Raw genomic sequence first — 18,375 nt, 5'->3', positions numbered from 1 at the left:
CAGTGCTGGAAGTTCAGCAACAAGAACACAACCTGTATCCCAGCAAAGATTTCTACAGGTTCACCCTGTCTGTACAATGTGGGACACTCTTCATTACAAGTAAGTAGTAAAACTAAGGCTGTAGAGAAAAACAAAAATTACACTAAAAGCTGGAGTAGTATGAAGCTCAAAAACAAACAATTTTATATACTGCAACGTACCAATCCTTAACCCCTTCAAAACCAACACAAATTCTAACACCTGAACATAGTTATGCAATTTTGTGTACAGTTTTAGGAACACAACTACTTGGTGTATCCAAGTGAATTATACATTTGTTTTTCTGGGAAAACTGGGCTTTCATCTGGTGGTAAAAGGTCATGGATATCTCCCGTTTTTTTTTTCATCAATGGAAACTCAATATTTTTAAATCAGAGTATAGCATCAAGTCAATTAAACTCCTGGGATATTGATCTGCTCAGTTAAGTAGCAGAGGGGGTGGATAATCAGTTTCAGCTGTAATTAAGAACAGGTGCACTAGACTGGCAACAATGAGATGACCCCCAAAACAGGAATGGTTTTACAGGTAGAGGCCACTCACAATTTTTTCCCTACTTATCTTTTCTGACTGTTTTGCATTTGACTAAAGTCAGTGACACTACTGGTAGAATGAGGCGATACCTGGACCGTAGAGGTTGCACAGGCAGTCCAACTTCTCCAGGATAGCACATCAATACATGCCATCGCCAGAAAGTTTGCTGCGTCTCCGAGCACAGTCTCAAGAGCATGGAGGAGATTCCAGGAGACAGGACGTTACTCTAGGAAAGCTGGACAGGGCCGTAGAAGGTCCTTAACCCATCAGCAGGACCGGTATCTGCTCCTTTGTGCGAAGAACAGGATGAGCACTGCCAGAGCCCTACAAAATGACCTCCAGCAGGCCACTGGTGTGAATGTCTCTGACAAAACAATCAGGAACAGACATCATGAAGGTGGGCTGAGGGCCAGACATCCTCTATTGGGCCCTGTGCTCACTGCCTGGCACAATAGAGCTGGATTGCCATTTGCCACTGAACACCAGAATTGGTAGGTCCACCACTGGCAGCCTGTGCTTTTCACAGATGAGAGCAAGTTCACCCTGAGCACATGAGACAGACGTGAAAGGGTCTGGATAAGCCGTGGAGACCGATATGCTACCTGTAACATCGGTCAGCATGAGAAAAAAAACAAAACAAAAAAAAACAAAAACAACCACCTTGCACCCAAGCACATAACGTCCCCACCCAGAAAATTTTGAGCCTCCCCATATGCTGGAGTGAATCATTTTAGCACAAGACCTCTTCAGTAACACTAAACGGATGACTTATAGGAGCTTTTGAAGCCTATGGAAAATATAGGGTACTGAAGTTTGTTGCCATTTCGTAGATGTACACAAATTTAAGGTTTAGTTTGTTGGGTTTCTATTTACTCAGTGCAACCTCATCTTTTGTATTTTACCAAAAATGTGGGTAATTTATTCCGTTTGTTTACCCTAAAATTCACTTGTGTCTTTTACTGAAATTGTGTTTCCTAGACCTTTTGCAGTAATATGTGACAATAGTTTGGACCTACCACTATGTTATTCTCTAGGGCAGTGATGGCGAACCTTTTTGAGCCCGAGTGCCCAAACTGCAACACAAAACCAACTTTTTTATTTCAAAGTGCCAACACTGGAATTAATCACTTGCCTACCGGGCACTTCTACCCCCTTCCTGCCAAGGACAATTTTCAGCTTTCAGTGCTGTTGCACTTAATGACAATTGTGCGGTCATGCAACACTGTAACCATATGCAATTTTTATCATTTTTTCACACAAATAGAGCTTTTTTTGGTGGTATTTAATCACCACTGGGTGTTTTATTTTTTGCACTATAAATGAAAAAAGAGCAAAAAATTAAAAACATAAAAGGTTTCCTTTGCTTCTATTCTAAAATTTAGCAAACAGGTAATATTTCTTTTTTGATGTGCGTTGGTGAGGCTGCACTGATAGGCAGCACTGATGGGCATTGATGAGGCGGCACAGATAGGTAGCACTGATGAGGCGGCACTGGTGAGCATTGATGAGGAGGCACTGATGATGCACTGATATGCAGGAAATGATGGGCACTGATAAGCGGCACTGACTGATAGCACCAACTGGAGGCACTGACAGACGGCACTGACCGGCGGCACTGCTGGGCATCATTGATGGGTGGCACTGATGGGCAGCACTAATGAGGTGTCACAGATAGGTGGCAGTGATAGGCGACACTGATAATGGGTACTGATAGACAACACTGATAGGTGGCACTGACTGACATCACTGCTGGGCACTGACTGGCACAACCGCTGGGCACTGACTGGTGGCACTGACTGGCAGCACTGCTGGGCTGCACTGATGGGCACTGGTGGGTGGCACTGGTGGGCACAGGTGGGTGGCACTACTGGGCACAGGTGGGCGGCACAGGTGGGTGCACTGCTGGGCACAGGTGGGCGCACTGCTGGGCACAGGTGGGCGGAACTTCTGTGTGGCACTGCTGGGCACCGATCATCAGGGCACTGATGATCAGTGACCCTGACGATCGGTGCCGTTCCCTGCTCTGACAACTGCCGGTTTTCGGCAGTACTTTCCTCACGATCTGACAGCGTGAGGAAAGTGCAGCCGAGAACCGGCATTTGCATTTCCCGGTGATCAGCGTGTCATTGGACACGGCTGATCACGTGGTAAAAGGCCGCTGTGATTGGCCTTTTACCACGTCACGTGATCAGCTGTGTCCGTAGGACACAGCGATCACGGAGATCGCCCGGTGTGCAGGAGAGCGCGTTCTCTTCCTCCTGGCATGCCCACTGAGGTGGCTCTGCGTGCCAGCTCTGGCACGCGTGCCATAGGTTCGCCATCACTGCTCTAGGGTGTCTGTTTTCAGAAAATATATAATGTTTGGGGGGTTTGTGTAATCTTCAGGCATAAAATAATTTTTTAAACGTGTGCAAAAAAAATGCAAAAAACTGCTCTGGCAGTAAAAGGGCTAAAACTCCCTGACCACAATCTTTAACCCTAACCTAGATCAAACCCAGATCTAGCTGCTTTACTTTTTTCCTTTTTTAATCAGTTGCTTTCCACAGTATATTTACTGCAGGTGGGCGACAGCACCAGAGGTGCTTTCCCGTGACTGCTGTTGTCCACTGGATCACAGTGCTTGAGCCACTGTGAGTGGCCAGGGTATAATGTAATAGCTATGACAAATCATAGCTATCACAAGATTACATGTGAGCAAAATTGGCTTCCATTTATGACAGCTTACAATTGTGATGCTGTGATTGGCCCACAACTATCACATGGTACCCGACACCCTGTACCATGAAGAGAAAAAAAAAAAAATTTGGTTTCTACATGCTGTCACAGAAGCAGTCACAGTGATCAGGTAATGGGAACCAGGCCTCCCACTTCCCGATCGTTGGAAGAAGATCCACTTCCATGAGGCCGTATATATGCACATAAATAAGGGGTTGAACTCGGGCACATTTTGCTGGCTGGAAGTTAAAGAGTGTGGGAAACTTGAAGAGTGAAAAACAGTTTTGCTTTTGAATGTTGGTGCTTGTAGGTTTATTTTCTTCTCTGGGGTCTTGCTAGCAGCTTTTACTTTTTTAAATCACTTTTTATGTCACTTCTTAAATAGAATTTTTTTTCCTTTCCTTTCTTCAGTCTGCTGATTAATGGGAGGGGTTAACTGGTCACAGGTGCTACAGGTACTATATAAAAACTTTCTGTAGAGTTCCCTCTGAGCTTGCCTGTATTTTGTTTGCTGGACATTTGATTTAGTAGAGTTAAACCGGAGTGAAAAACAGGAGATTATAACAGAAGTCTACTAACCTGTAAGTGATAACTGATCTTTCCTATTAGTAATATTAATTTTGTAACTGGGATAATGTGTGCTAGCAGGGTTGAAGATTTTGTGTAGTGCAGACTGTACTGCATGTATGCAACAATAGAACAGCTCCAGGATGGATAGCGCTGGGACAGATGTGAGCAGGTTGCCCTTCGAGCTCGTGTTAGAGATTTGGAGGAGCAAGTTGCAACACTGGGCAGAACTGACAACCTTGAAAGGGGTCTTCTGCTCCCTGAGCAGGTAGCTAATGGGATTGATGTGGAGGGGCTAATCAGGATTATCAGGTAGGAAGATGGGTTACTGTAGTGAGAGGGAGTGGTAGGGACTCACAGAGAGAAAAAAAAAAAAGCCACCCTGGGCTTAAGCGCCCAAACAGATTTGCCAAGTTGGGTGGAGATGTGGGGGTAGCAGCCCTGGATGTCACTGCTATCCCTAACAGCCGGAAGAGCAGACCATCTGGGAGGGGTGGTGAGGGTAGTGCAGGGAAGCCTAGACAGTTGGTGGTAGTAGGGGATTCTATAATCAGAAGCACTGATAGAATAATTTGTCAAAAGGATCGCCTCAACCGAATGGGTTGCTGTCTCCCTGGTGCCAGGGTTCGGCATGTGGTGCACCGGTTGAACAATTCCTGGGAGGGGTCGAGTATGACCCAGCTGTCTTGGTCCATGTTGAAACCAATGACAGAATACACGGAAGGTGGAGGCTCCTTAAGAATCAATTTAAAGAACTAGGCTGCAAGTTGAAGGAAAGGACCTCCAAGGTGATATTCTCTGAAATATTACCTGTGCCATGCGCAACTCAGGTAAGACAGGGGGAGATTAGAGAACTAAATGCATGGGTAGTGTAAGAGTGAAGGATTTGGGTTTCTAGAGCACTGGGCTGACTTTTCTATATGTTGGAGATGGTTTGCAACTAAATGGAAGGGGGTCTGCTGTGCTGGGGGAGAGGTTTATGGGATGGCTGGAGGAGCATTAAAACTAGGATCAAAGGGAGAGGGACAATTAGATTATACAGCAGGTGATAAGAAGGTTCCCATGTTACAAACCACCATTGGAATTGGTACCATTTGCACAAAATAAAAATGCAATATACGTTTGCACAAGGTGTCAATGAATTAAAGTGTTTGTTCAGCAATTCTAGAATTCTGCCAAGCAAAAGAGGTGAGCTGGAAGCTTTGGTGCATGAAGAGACCTAGGATTTAAATTAGTATTGGTGAATCTTGGCTTCATTCTTCACATGACTGGGCCATTAATATCCCTGGCTATGTTCTCTTAAGGAGAGACAAGGTAAAAAGGAAAGGTGGTGGTGTGTCTATGTGAGAAGTGACCTCAGAGCGACTGTGAAAGAGGACCTAGTTGGAGAGTGTGATGAGGCTGAAGCCACCCAGTGTTAATGAGGAGATGGAGACTCAGCTCCTTGCACAGACTGAAAGGGCTACGACGGCTGGGACAGTGATAATAGGGGATTTTAACTACCCAGAAACTGACTGGCGTAATGGCACTGCAGGAACCGTTAAACGGCAAAGATTTATAAACCTACTACAGGACAATTTTAGTTCATGGCGGCCCCAACTAGGAATGATGTTCTGCTGGACCTAATAATCTCAAACCATGCAGAGCTTATGACTGTTTATATAAAAACATTTGGGTAGCAGTGACCATAACATGATTTCATTTATTGTTAGCTGTAAACAACAAGCACATACAGGAAAAATAAAAATGCTCAACTTTAAGAGAGCTAATTTTCCAAGGCTTAGAGCTGCTGTCCAAGACTTCGAATGGGAGGGAATATTTGCATTGATGAACACAGAAATGGGAGTACTTCATAAAGACTATGTGAACACACTGCAAAATATATTTCCATGGCCAACAAGTTTAAAAAGGCTAAAAATCAAACCTTTGTGGCTTATGGCCAAAGTTAAAAAAAGATAAATAGGAAAAGAGCTTTATTAAATATAAAAATTAAGGAATGCCATTAAACATTTCAAAGAATATAACAGAATATGTAAAAAGGAAATCAACAAAAATGGACAAAAAGGTAGCAGGATAACCTAGAGTGGGTGACTGGGGACAGAGAAAAGGCAAATTTATTAAATACCTTCTTCAGCTCTGTGTATACAAAAAGGAGCATGGGGGAGCTCTTGTCCATAATGGGCATGGTTTTGACACAGCTCCAGATGATCCACATTGGCTCACCACTGATATGATCCAGAAATATTTATTTAGACAGAATAATGGTGAATAAAGAACCTGGAATGGATGGCATACACCCACGGGTCCTTAAAGAATTGAGCTCTGTCATTTCATGAGCCATTGCTCATTTTTAGGTACTCTTTAATGACTGGCATTGTACCACTGGATTGACGCAAGGCCAATGCGGTGCCTATATTTAAAAAGGGATCAAAATCTTTACCAAGTAATTATAGACCTGTTAGTTAAACTCCCCAGTATCTACCCAACTATAGAAGTTAAATAAAAGACCACATAGATGAGTTCTTCCTGGAAAAAAATATTTTAAGCAACAGACAGCATGGATTCATGAAAGGCAGAAGTTTTCAAACAAATCTGATTTCTTTTTTATGAGGTGAGCAAAACCTTGGACAGAGGGGTGGCGGTGGACGTGGTATACTTGGATTTTGCAAAAACATTTGACAGTTCCCAACACACAGCATGTGAAAGATAAAGTCTACAGGCTTGGAAAAATCAGATTGTAAATGGATAGAAAACTGGCTGAAAGACTGAATTCAGAGAGTAGTAGTTAATGATTCATACTCTGATTGGTCTAGGGTTGTTAGTGGTCTACCCCAAGGTTCAGAGTTCATACCCTTACTTTTTAATATATTTATAAACTATATAGGGTCTGGGATTAAAAATACCATTTCAGTCTTTGCAGAGGACACCAAGCTGTGCAGTGGAATAACGTCCTTACAGGATATCTCCAATTTACAAGCTGACCTCACTGTGCTGTTTAATTGGGCAACTATGTGGCAAATGAGGTTTAATGTTGATAAATTGAAAGTCATGCACTTGGGGGCTAAGAATATGCATGCATCATACATACTGGGGGGGGGGGGGGTACAACTGGGGGAATCAATGGTGGTGAAGGATGTAGGAGTCCTGGTAGATCAGAAGCTTAATAATGGCATGCAATGCCAAGCTGCGGTTTCTAAAGCGAGCAAAATCATCTCTTGTTAAAAGAGGTATAGACTCCAGACAGAGATATCATATTACCCCTGTACAAATCATTAGTAATACCTCATCTGGAATATGCAGTTCAGTTTTGGGCAACAAATTCACAAAAAGAACATTGGGAAACTGGAGAAAGTGCAGAGAAGGGCAACCAACTGATAAGAGGCATGGAGGAGCTCAGCTATGAGGAAAGTTTAGAAGAAATTAATTTATTCTCTCTTGAGAAGAGAAGATTAATGGGGGATATGATCAACATGTATAAATACATCAGTGGTTCATATAGTGAACTCGTTGTAGAGTTATTCACCCTGAGGTCATCACAGAGGACAAGGGGGCACCCTTTACATCTGGAGGAAAATAGATTTAATCTCCAAATTACGGAAAGGTTCTTCACAGTGAGAGCTGTGATAAATGTGGAATAGACTCCCTCAAAAGTTGGTTCTGGCCAGCTCAGTGGATTGTTTTAAAAAAGGCCTGGATTCCTTCTTGGATACACAGAATATAACTGGAAACTAACATTTATAGGTAAAGTTGATTCAGGAAATAGATTGCCTCTCAGGGGATCAGGAAGAATTTTTTTCCCCTGCAGGAGCAAATTGGAACATGATTTGCTGGGTTTTTTGCCTCTCTTTGGATCAACTGTGGGTATAGGATTATAACCTTTTTGGTTGAACTAGATGGACTTTTGTCTTTTTTCATCCAGACTAACTATGTAATTCCAGATATAGATAGTTTTATTATAGTCGCATTGTACCAGCTTGGACCAGGATAACTATGTATATGCCATATCCGTGGGATTCCTCTAGAAGTTCGAATCTCTGTGGCATTCTTCAACTGGACAAGGTAGGGGGACATTTAACCATTAGCCGCCCAGCCAATGGCCAAATGGCGGCGTGCAAAATCCATTAGCGTTCCGGGTGGACGCCATATGACATCCTCCCAGGCATGCGCAGTTTATGCGCCTGCAGAGCCGCGCAATCTGTCACCAGCCATGTACCTCGGAAGCGGCCGATGACAGATCTGAGTACCGGCCCCGTTGCCTATACCATGTGACCAATCACAGGTCACATGACAGTTGTATAAAATAGATGGCTTAATTCATGCCATCCATTGTATACTAGTGTGTGTAGCTGTGATTGGTCACAGCGATCACATGCACAAGCTGGGCTAATCACAGCCCAGCTGTGTCATGTGATGAGCTGCGGCCAAATCACAGCTAAGCACAAAAAATGTAGTAAAAAAATTAAATTTTTTTTATTTTTTTCCCCCCCATACTGTCACCAGTCAGTGTCCCTGATCACCGCCATGCCAGTTATATGATGATGCTGTACTGCACTGGTGACGGTATGTAAGAAAAAAAAAAAAAATTGTGAAAATATTTTTAATTTTTTCATTTTCCAAAAAATGACAAAAAAAACAACAAAAAAAAAAAACTTCAAAAAACTTGCCATGCCTCTTATGAAGTACGTCGGACTGTCTACTCTGCAAAAAGAGGTCATTTGGGGGATATCTGTACTGTTCTGACATTCTTGGACCTCAAGAAATTAGATTGGCTGTCAGTATTTCAGGATTGATCAATATTCAGATCTATACCATAGTTTGTGAACTCTAACTTGCCTACAAACTAGAAAATACATCCTAATTTGGGTTATTTTCACCAAAGACATGTAGTAGAATACATTTTGGCCTATATTTAAGAACAATTATTTGCAAACGTTTATAACAAAGAAAAATGTGGGTTTTTTCAAAATTTTTTGCCTTTTTATTGTTAATTTAGCAAAAAATAAAAACCCCAGTGGTGATTAAATACCACCAAAAGAAAGCTTGAGTTGTTGTGTGAAGAAAATGATAAATTTTAGTTTGGGTACAATGTTGTATGACCGCGCAATTGTCAAAGTGTGAGAGCGCTGAAACCTGAAAAATGGCCTGGGCAGGAAGGGGGTAAAAGTGCCCAGTATGGAAACGGTTAATGCATGCCTCTCCATCTCCACCACCCCCCAATCATAGAATGCTTTGCATTTATTAAAGAAATGCAAAGAGATCTCTGAATGGTGCCCATGTCGATGGGGGTGAAGTCTTGCGTTTTCCCATTTCTTGAGTCAGGCTGCTGCATTGCAGTTATTGAGATCACAGAAATCATACCTACTACAGCAATTTCCAGCTTCTAGATGGAATCAAGTATGGTATATGCACAGTTACATTGGTCTGAGCTGGAAAACGACATACTTGGAACTCTTCTTAAAAGAGAGGTATGGCCAAAGCTTCTCGTGGGTCACATAAGCACACTTACTATTGAAATCCTGTGGCCCAGGATCAGCCATTGCGGGCTATTTCCCACTGCCAACATGATAAAGCCCAGGCTCTGGAAGGAGCCTGACTTATCAGAATGCACCCAGCTTCCCATTAGCTGGCTCCAGCTCTCAGTGTACTGTTGAGAGCCAAAGCCAATTACACTCACCCGTTCTCCAGTGAGTGATGGAGGGGCAGAGCGAAGAGTACTGACTGACAGTCACTGCTCTGAACAGATCATGATCAGTAGTCATGTGGTCACTCAGTTCTCAGGCTTAGAGCCCACATGGAACAGCTACAGCATCTCAGGGATGCTGCAGCATAGAAGTATGAAAGCACTTTTTTTAACCCCTCAATTTTTAGTTTTTTTTTCAAACACTTACTTTTTTCAAAGGTTGGACAAGACTAGGTAGGAGTCTCCACAGTGGTGCAAACAGCAGACAAGATCAGATAACTGACATAGATCTCCATTTCAAATATCAGCCATAGAAAAATGTTATACCCTGTAACACAGCAGCCATACAGACCTTTAAATAATGACAGGCCAACATCTCCTCTGAACCATTTTTCCAAATTTCTTCTTCAAGTGTAGGGTTGCATTTGTTTTTTTATCCCTTTATTTTCATCTGGTGATCCAGCCAGTAACAAACTTCCCGTTTTAGGCTGTCTCCTCTGGATAGAGAAGCACCAGATCCCTGGACAGCCAATAGTCAAATTGACTATTTGATAATAAATGACTTCATATGATCATTATCTTTCAATAAAAGAGCATTTTATGGCATGATCAGTCAAATTTCAATATCATTGCCAAAAATTTTACAATTTCTGCCAGGGTATGTAAACTTTAGAACACAACTGTATGTGATATAAGTTTTTAATTTAAAGTTACACCCAAGTATATAACACCCCCCCTCCCCCCAATTTTTTTCAAGGCCCCCCACATATGTACGCATGTACAAACGGAAAAGAGCACTAAATCTAGCACCAGATCCCCTGCGTAACACTAAACTGATGACCTATAAAGGGGCTTGAAAAGCATCACCTATAAAAAATATAGGGTACTGAAGTTCGACATTCAACAAGTGCACGCAAATTTAAGGTTTGAAATGTTGGATATCCATTTACTCGATGCAACCTCGTCTTTTAGATTTTACAAAACAAATGTATAATGTATTGCTTTTTGTGCCCTAAAATTAACTTAAGTTATTCCTAGACCTTTGTGATAATATGTGGCATAAAAAATTGGAACTACCTCCTTTTTTTTTTCTAGGGTCTCAGATTTCAAAAATATATCATGTTTGAGTTTTGTGTAATCTTCAGGCCTTAAATGATTTTTAAACTTGTGCAAACAAATGCAAAAATGGCTCTGGCAGCGAGAGGGATAAAGAATAAGCCTGAAACGCCCCTTTCCTGCCGAGCACCCAATCAGTGCTCATTACACTGCAAGGTCTCTCCCCTGCCTGCTAGTCCCCCGGGTGTAGTGATATACGAATATTAAACATTTAAGTCGCCATAAAGCCCCTTATGTTTATAAAAGCCCCAGACATTACTTAAAGCAGATTTAAATATGGTTTTGGTTAGAATATCAGGACAAGTAGATTGTCATGAGGGACAAGTAGACTGAGGCACCGATTTAGTCTCTGGACAAGTAGTTTTGTTCAAAAATTTCCACCCCCCTGAACTATGGATATACCATACCTGGCTGATGCCCCTGAAAACTGGAAAATCACTACCTCCTAACCCTCTTGTACTGAACTGTATCATTGCTGTATTGTCTCCCTTTATATTTTAAAACTGAGCAAAACTGTTGGTGCTAAATAAATCCTGTATTATAGAATACTAGCCATCGCTACTCCAGTGATCTCCTCTTGCTTCCAGGTCCTGTGCTGAGCAGCTACTTTCCTGCACACAGTACACAGGAGGTTGGACACTCTGAATTGGCGCCATTCAGAAAAATCCAAAGCATTCTGATTGAACAAGGAGAGGTGGAACAATGACATCACACACTCCACTGCCTCCAATTAGAGAGCTCTTCCAATTCATTCAGAAAATGCCAGATATTCTCTGAATGGTGTCTCTAATGAGTGGCCACCCTCCTGTGTTCAGAATGCATCAGGCCAGCCGCTGAGCACTGGACCCAGAAGCACGTGGAGAGCACTTCAGTGATTTCCAGCTTCCATGGAGATAAGCCAGGTATGGTATATACACTGCTCAAAAAAATTTGAAGGAACACTTTTTAATCAGAGTACAGCATCAAGTTAGTTAAACTCCTGGGATATTGATCTGCTCAGTTAGGTAGCAGAGGGGGTTGTTAATCAGTTTCAGCTGGTCCTTAACCCATCAGCAGGACCGGTATCTGCTCCTTTGTGCAAGGAGGAACAGGATGAGCACTGCCAGAGCCCTACAAAATGACCTCCAGCAGGCCACTGGTGTGAATGTCTGACCAAACAGAATCAGACTTCATGAAGGTGGCCTGAGGGCCCGACGTCCTCGAGTGTGCCCTGTACTCACTGCCTGGCACCATAGAGCTCAACTGGCATTTACCACTGAACACCAGAATTGGCAGGTCCACCACTGGCTCCCTACACTTTTCACAGATGAGAGCAGGTTCACCCTGAGCACGTGACAGACATGAAAGGGTCTGGAGAAGCCGTGGAGAACATTATGCTGCCTGTAAGAGTGTTCAGCACGACTGTTTTGGTGGTGGGTCAGTGATGGTCTGGGGTGGCATATCCATGGAAGGACGCACAGACCTCTACAGGCTAGACACTGGCACCCTGACTGCCATTAGGTATCGGGATGGACCCACTGTCAGACCCTACACTGGTGCACGACAATGCCCGGCCTCATGTGGCGAGAGTATGCAGACAGTTCATGGAAGATGAAGGAATTGATACCACCGAAGACCCCCCACGCTCGCCTGACCTAAACCCAATAGAACACCTCTGGGATATCATCTTTCGGTCCATCCAACCTCTCCAGGTTGCACCTCAGACTGTCCAGGAGCTCAGTGATGCCCTGGTCCAGATCTTAGAGGAAATACCCCAGGACACCATTCGCTGTCTCATTAGGAGCATGCCCCAATGTCGTCAGGCATGCATACAAGCACATGGGGGCCATACAAACTACTGAGTACCATTTTGAGTTGCTGCAATGAAAATTTCAGCAAAATAGACTAGCCTGCTGCATAATTTTTTCACTTTGATGGAAATGAAAAATCAATCTACAGGTGACAAAATTCAAAGACCCCCCCCGAAAATCAAATCATGGGGCATCCTTACGGTCCTAACATATTATCCAGTGATATTTTCCCCATTCAGATCTGATGCGTTTTCAAAATCTTCCTTTCATTTTTTTTATTGAGCCGTGTACATAGTTACATGGGTCCAAGCTGAACCAACAGAATCATTTATAAAATATCCCATACCTGGGGTTTAGCTTAAAGCCTTATTCACACCAGGTGGTGTGTCTGAGCATACATGCGTTTTAGGGCAGTCTAATAATTTTAATGGGCCTTCCTAAGCACTTTGAACAACAACTGACAACTGTTCGTCATGCAACACTGCACACAAATTACATTTATATAATTTTTTTTTACACAAATAGATCTTTTTTGTGGTAATCACCTGTAAGGGACCGCCTGGCGACACCACTAGCACTCCACTAATCAGGCGTCCCCAGCGCACGGAGTCTAAGTCCCAGAGTACTTGTTCACCAGAGCCCCTGATGGTGGGGATGGACTTGGAGTACCCCGGGACCAGGTCGTGCTTACTGAGGGCACCCGTCAGTGGTAGGGGTGGTCGCCAGGGGCTCCCACGGGAGAGAGCCTGATATGAGGAGGTCTGGGAACCCCGCTGAGAGGAATGGATGGATGGATGGATGAGCAAGTGCAGAGTCAGGCAAGCCGGGTCGGTAACGGGGAGGACAGCACGGTACAAGGCAGCGGGCAGAGATTAGTCGGGTCACACGCCAGGTCATCAACAGTAGGTCAAATCCAATAGGGGACATACGGAAGAGAGGCCAGGCAAAGCAAGGGTCTGGGCAGGAGAATTCAGCAGTGGTCAGGTACAATCCGGGTCAGCAACTTACAGGTTCAGGTTCAGATACAGGATACAGGGCAAGGACAAGCCCAGAAGGCACTGAATGACAGCTCAGGGCCGTTTAAATATCGCGCCCTGCGCTGCCATTGGTGCCCAGCGGGCGGCCGCGGCTCCTATTGCGCATGTGCGAACTCACGCGCCGCGGCCGGCCCGGACCTAGAGCCCGCGTCCCTGCACAGGGCGGCATACTGCGCCTGCGCCGGGACCATCGCGGCGGGGATCGAGGGGATCCCTGACATCACCACTGTTTTTTTTCCGCTAAACAAAAAACGTTTAAAGGAAAACGTTCCTCCAATCAGCTCTCAGAGTTCTCCTCACTGAGCTCTGCAGAATGTAATTACAGCTCTCAGACGCCTTTTTTCTGAACTCTTAAACAAGCTCTATAAATTCAGCACTTTTACCAGATGTAGAGAAGACAGTCGATAGAGAGATACAACTGATGTAGAAGGATTTATTTAAGCTCTGTGTAACCCCTGAGGTTTTCATGCAGGTTAGGCCATGCTCTTCCCTAGACATCTATTAGATGAGGCAGATTTGGTGCATCTTCTGAAAGTGCACTTTCAAAAAACACACTTAAACTGTAGGGCAGATTAGACGTCTAAAGCAAAGTACAAGTAACCCGCGCAAAGACCACAGGTACACTGTGCTGCGGGAAAACTGCACAACAGCAATGTGAAAAGGTCCCTTAACTCACACCGCAGACAGAGCTAGGAGGCACTGAAGCCTTGGCACATACTCATATACAGGAAGCGCACTGGAGAGCCTGGGCACGCACTCTCATATACAGGAAGCGCACTGGAGAGCCTGGGCACGCACTCTCATATACAGGAAGCGCACTGGAGAGCCTGGGCACGCACTCTCATATACAGGAAGTGCACTGGAGAGCCTGGGCACGCACTCTCATATACAGGAAGCGCACTGGAGAGCCTAGGCACGCACTCTCATATACAGGAAGCGCACTGGAGAGCCTAGTCTTTGCAAAATAGCTCAAGCTCTGTCAGATTGGATGGAGAAAGTCTGAACAGCAATTTTCAACTCTTGCCACAGATTCTCAATAAGATTTAGGTCTGGACTTGACCATTCTAACACATGAATATGCTTTGATCTAAACCAGGGGTCTCCAAACTTTCTAAACAAAAGGGTCAGTTTTTTGTCCATCAGACTTCAAGGAGGCCAGACTTTGGCCAGTGGGAGTGGAAATTTTCCTGGCATCAGTGGGAGTAAACAACACATTTGGTATTAGGTTGAGGAATAGCGCATTATCGTTTGCATCATTTGGAGAAATGGTGCCCCATAGGTGGTGCCAACGGGAGAAATGGTGCCCCATTGTTGGTGTCAGCTGACAGAATAATGTCTTGTATCAGTGGGAGGAATAGGGGCAGATAAAAGCAAGCAAAGGGCCACATTCGGCCCCCAGGCCAGTTTGGAGACCACTGATATAAACCATTCCATTGTAGCTCTGGCTGTATGTTAAGGGTCATTGTCCTGCTGGAAGGTGAACCTCCACCCCAGTCAAGTCTTTTGCAGACTCCAACAGGTTTTCTTCTAAGATTGCCCTGTATTTGGCTGCATCCATCTTCCCATCAACTTTGGCCAGCTTCCCCGTCCCTGCTGAAGAAAAACATCCCGACAACATGATGCTGCCACCACCGTGTTTCACAGTGGGGAAGGTGTGTTCAGGGCGATGTGCAGTGATAGTTTTCCGCCACACATAGCATTTTGCTTTTAGGCCAAAAAGTTCAATTTTGCTCTCATCTGACCAGAGCACCTTCTTCCACATGTTTGCCGTGACACCCACATGGCTTCTCACAAACGGGACTTCGTATGGCTTTCTTCTTGCCACTCTTCCATAGAGGCCAGATTTATGGAGTGCAAGACTAATAGATGTCCTGTGGATGGATTCTCCCACCTGAGCTGTGGATCTCTGCAGCTCCTCCAGAGTTACCATGGGCCTCTTGGCTGCTTCTTTGATTAATGCTCTCCTTGCCCGGCCTGTCAGTTTAGTTGCCAGCCATGTCTTGGTAGGTTTGCAGTTGTGCCATATTCTTTCCATTTTCAGATGATGGATTGAACAGTGCTCCGTGAGATGTGCAAAGCTTGGGAGATTTTTTTTTAATTTATTATTTATTTCAGGTACTTATATAGCGCCGTCCATTTACGCAGCACTTTACACATATATATTGTACATTCACATCAGTCCCTAACCCTCAAGGAGCGTACAATCTAAGGTCCCTAACTCACATTCATACATACACATACTAGGGACAATTTAGACAGGATCCAATTAACCTACCAGCATCTCTTTGGAGTGTGGGAGGAAACCGGAGTACCCGGAGGAAACCCACGCAGGCACAGGGAGAACATGCAAACTCCAGGCAGGTGGTGCCGTGACTGGGATTCGAACCAACAACCCTAGTACTGCCAGGCGGAAGTGCTAACCATTTAGCCACTGTGCTGCCCACTTTTTTTTTTTTTAATCACCTAACCTTGCTTTAAACTTCTCCACAACTTTATCCCTGACCTGTCTGCTGTGTTCCATGATGTTGTTTGTTCACTAATGTTCTCTCAAACCTCTGAGGGCTTCACAGAACAGCTGTATTTATACTGAAATTAAACTACACGCAGGTGGACTCCATTTACTAAATTAGGTGAAGGCAATTGGTTCCACTAGATTTAATTAAAGGTATCAGAGTAAAGGAAGCTGAATACAAATGCACACCACACTTTTCTGATATTTGTAAAAAAAAAAAAAAAAGTTTGAAAACCATTTATCATTTTCCTTCCACTTCACAATTATGTGACACGTTGTGTTGGTCTATCACATAAAATCCCAATAAAATACATTTACATTTTTGGTTGTAATACGACAAAATAGGGAAAATGTCAAGGGGTATGAATACTTTTCAAGGCACTGTACAGGAAGCGCACTGGAGAGCCTAGGCACGCACTCTCATACAGGAAGCGCACTGGAGAGCCTAGGCACGCACTCTCATACAGGAAGCGCACTGGAGAGCCTAGGCACGCACTCTCATACAGGAAGCGCACTGGAGAGCCTAGGCACGCACTCTCATACAGGAAGCGCACTGCTATCTCACAAGAGGAATCCCAGACACGGCAAACGGCTCACATTACACACAACGGTCTGGTGGAATAGCTCCTCTATGAGCCCCTATATATACACGTGAGCCCGTCCTCTATGGAGGATCCAGTACAGAGCAGGGCCGGCTGTGCTCTATGCACGGGGCTCCCCTCTATGGACTATATGCCGCCTTCTCCCTGAATGTAAGTAAGAAATCCAGTCGCGCTGCGCACACAGGGCCATGTGACCCAGGTGATAATAGCCGGGCCTTCCTCCCCCTCCCCGAGACACACGGCAGTAACAAGACGGACATGGCCGCCGGGCGCTCACCTTCTCCTCCACCGAGTGGACGACGATGGACGGGTATTTGCGGCTCAGCCAGCGGAAGAAGGCCGGGACTCCCATGGTTTAAGTCTGGAGCCTGGATACAAAAAGGCCGCAGACTGTTCACACCAGAGACCGGAAACAGCTTGGAGACTATCACGAGAACATGTCTTCTACGGTATCGTGACGTCTGCATGGGGGTGGAGAATAAGGCTGGTGGCGCCATGTTTGAGGAGGGCATTGCCATTCTTCCTTGTTCTTTGTTGACTCAGATCCCTGCCTTCCTCAAACAGGATTCTTCCAGATGTTGCTAGGGGACCTTTTAGTAATGACACACTGATCTCCCACTTGTAATGATTATAGGGTGTTTTTCCACTGACCTCCAATGTACTGAGAATGTCTTTACTGCCAACAAATGTAGGGGCTATTTATTCACTGAGCTCAAATGTAGGGGAGTATTTATTCACTGACCTCCAATGTAGGAGCTATTTATTCACTGAGCTCAAATGTAGGGGAGTATTTATTCACTGACCTCCAATGTAGGGGCTATTTATTCACTGAGCTCACATGTAGGGGGGTATTTATTCACGGACCTCCAATGTAGGGGCTTTTTATTCACTGAGCTCACATGTAGGGGGGTATTTATTCACTGACCTCCAATGTAGGGGATATTTATTCACTGAGCTCAAATATAGGGGGGTATTTATTCACGGACCTCCAATGTAGGGGCTATTTATTCACTGAGCTCACATGTAGGGGGGTATTTAATCACGGACCTCCAATGTAGGGGCTATTTATTCACTGAGCTCACATGTAGGGGGGTATTTATTCACTGAGCTCAAATGTAGGGGGGTATTTATTCACTGACCTCCAATGTAGGGGATATTTATTCACTGAGCTCAAATATAGGGGGGTATTTATTCACGGACCTCCAATGTAGGGGCTATTTATTCACTGAGCTCACATGTAGGGGGGTATTTAATCACGGACCTCCAATGTAGGGGCTATTTATTCACTGAGCTCACATGTAGGGGGGTATTTATTCACTGAGCTCAAATGTAGGGGGGTATTTATTCACTGACCTCCAATGTAGGGGGGTATTTATTCACTGAGCTCAAATGTAGGGGGTATTTATTCACTGAGCTCAAATGTAGGGGAGTATTTATTCACGGACCTCCAATGTAGAGGCTATTTGTTCACTGAGCTCCAATGTAGGTGGCTATTTATTCACTGAGCTCAAATGTAGGGGGGTATTTATTCACTGACCTCCAATGTAGGGGCTATTTATTCACTGAGCTCACATGTAGGGGGGTATTTATTCAATGACCTCCAATGTAGGGGGGTATTTATTCACTGAGCTCAAATGTAGGGGGGTATTTATTGACGGACCTCCAATGTAGGGGCTATTTATTCACTGAGCTCCAATGTGGGGGCTATTTATTCATTGAGCTCAAATGTAGGGGGGTATATATTCACTGACCTCCAATGTAGGGGCTATTTATTCACTGAGCTCA

General features: G+C 44.4%; 1 protein-coding gene across 2 annotated transcripts in view; it reads right to left on the bottom strand.

The window, feature by feature from the left end:
• XRN2 (5'-3' exoribonuclease 2) overlaps positions 1–17,024 on the bottom strand; it is a 99,254-nt gene extending 82,230 nt beyond the window's left edge. For both annotated transcript variants that reach the window (XM_089686534.1, XM_089686535.1), the window contains exon 1: positions 16,868–17,024. In XM_089686534.1, the coding sequence (XP_089542660.1) occupies positions 16,868–16,942 (75 nt within the window). In that variant the 5' untranslated portion in view covers positions 16,943–17,024. The remainder of the gene's footprint in view (positions 1–16,867) is intronic.
• Between the last annotated feature and the right edge of the window lie 1,351 nt (positions 17,025–18,375).

This window comes from Staurois parvus, unplaced genomic scaffold, assembly GCF_062004578.1.
Source record: "Staurois parvus isolate SC_StPar_1 unplaced genomic scaffold, SC_StPar_1.0 ptg000401l, whole genome shotgun sequence".
Lineage (NCBI taxonomy): Eukaryota > Metazoa > Chordata > Amphibia > Anura > Ranidae > Staurois > Staurois parvus.
Note: the sequence above shows the minus strand (reverse complement) of the source record. Positions and strands in the feature narration are given on the sequence as shown.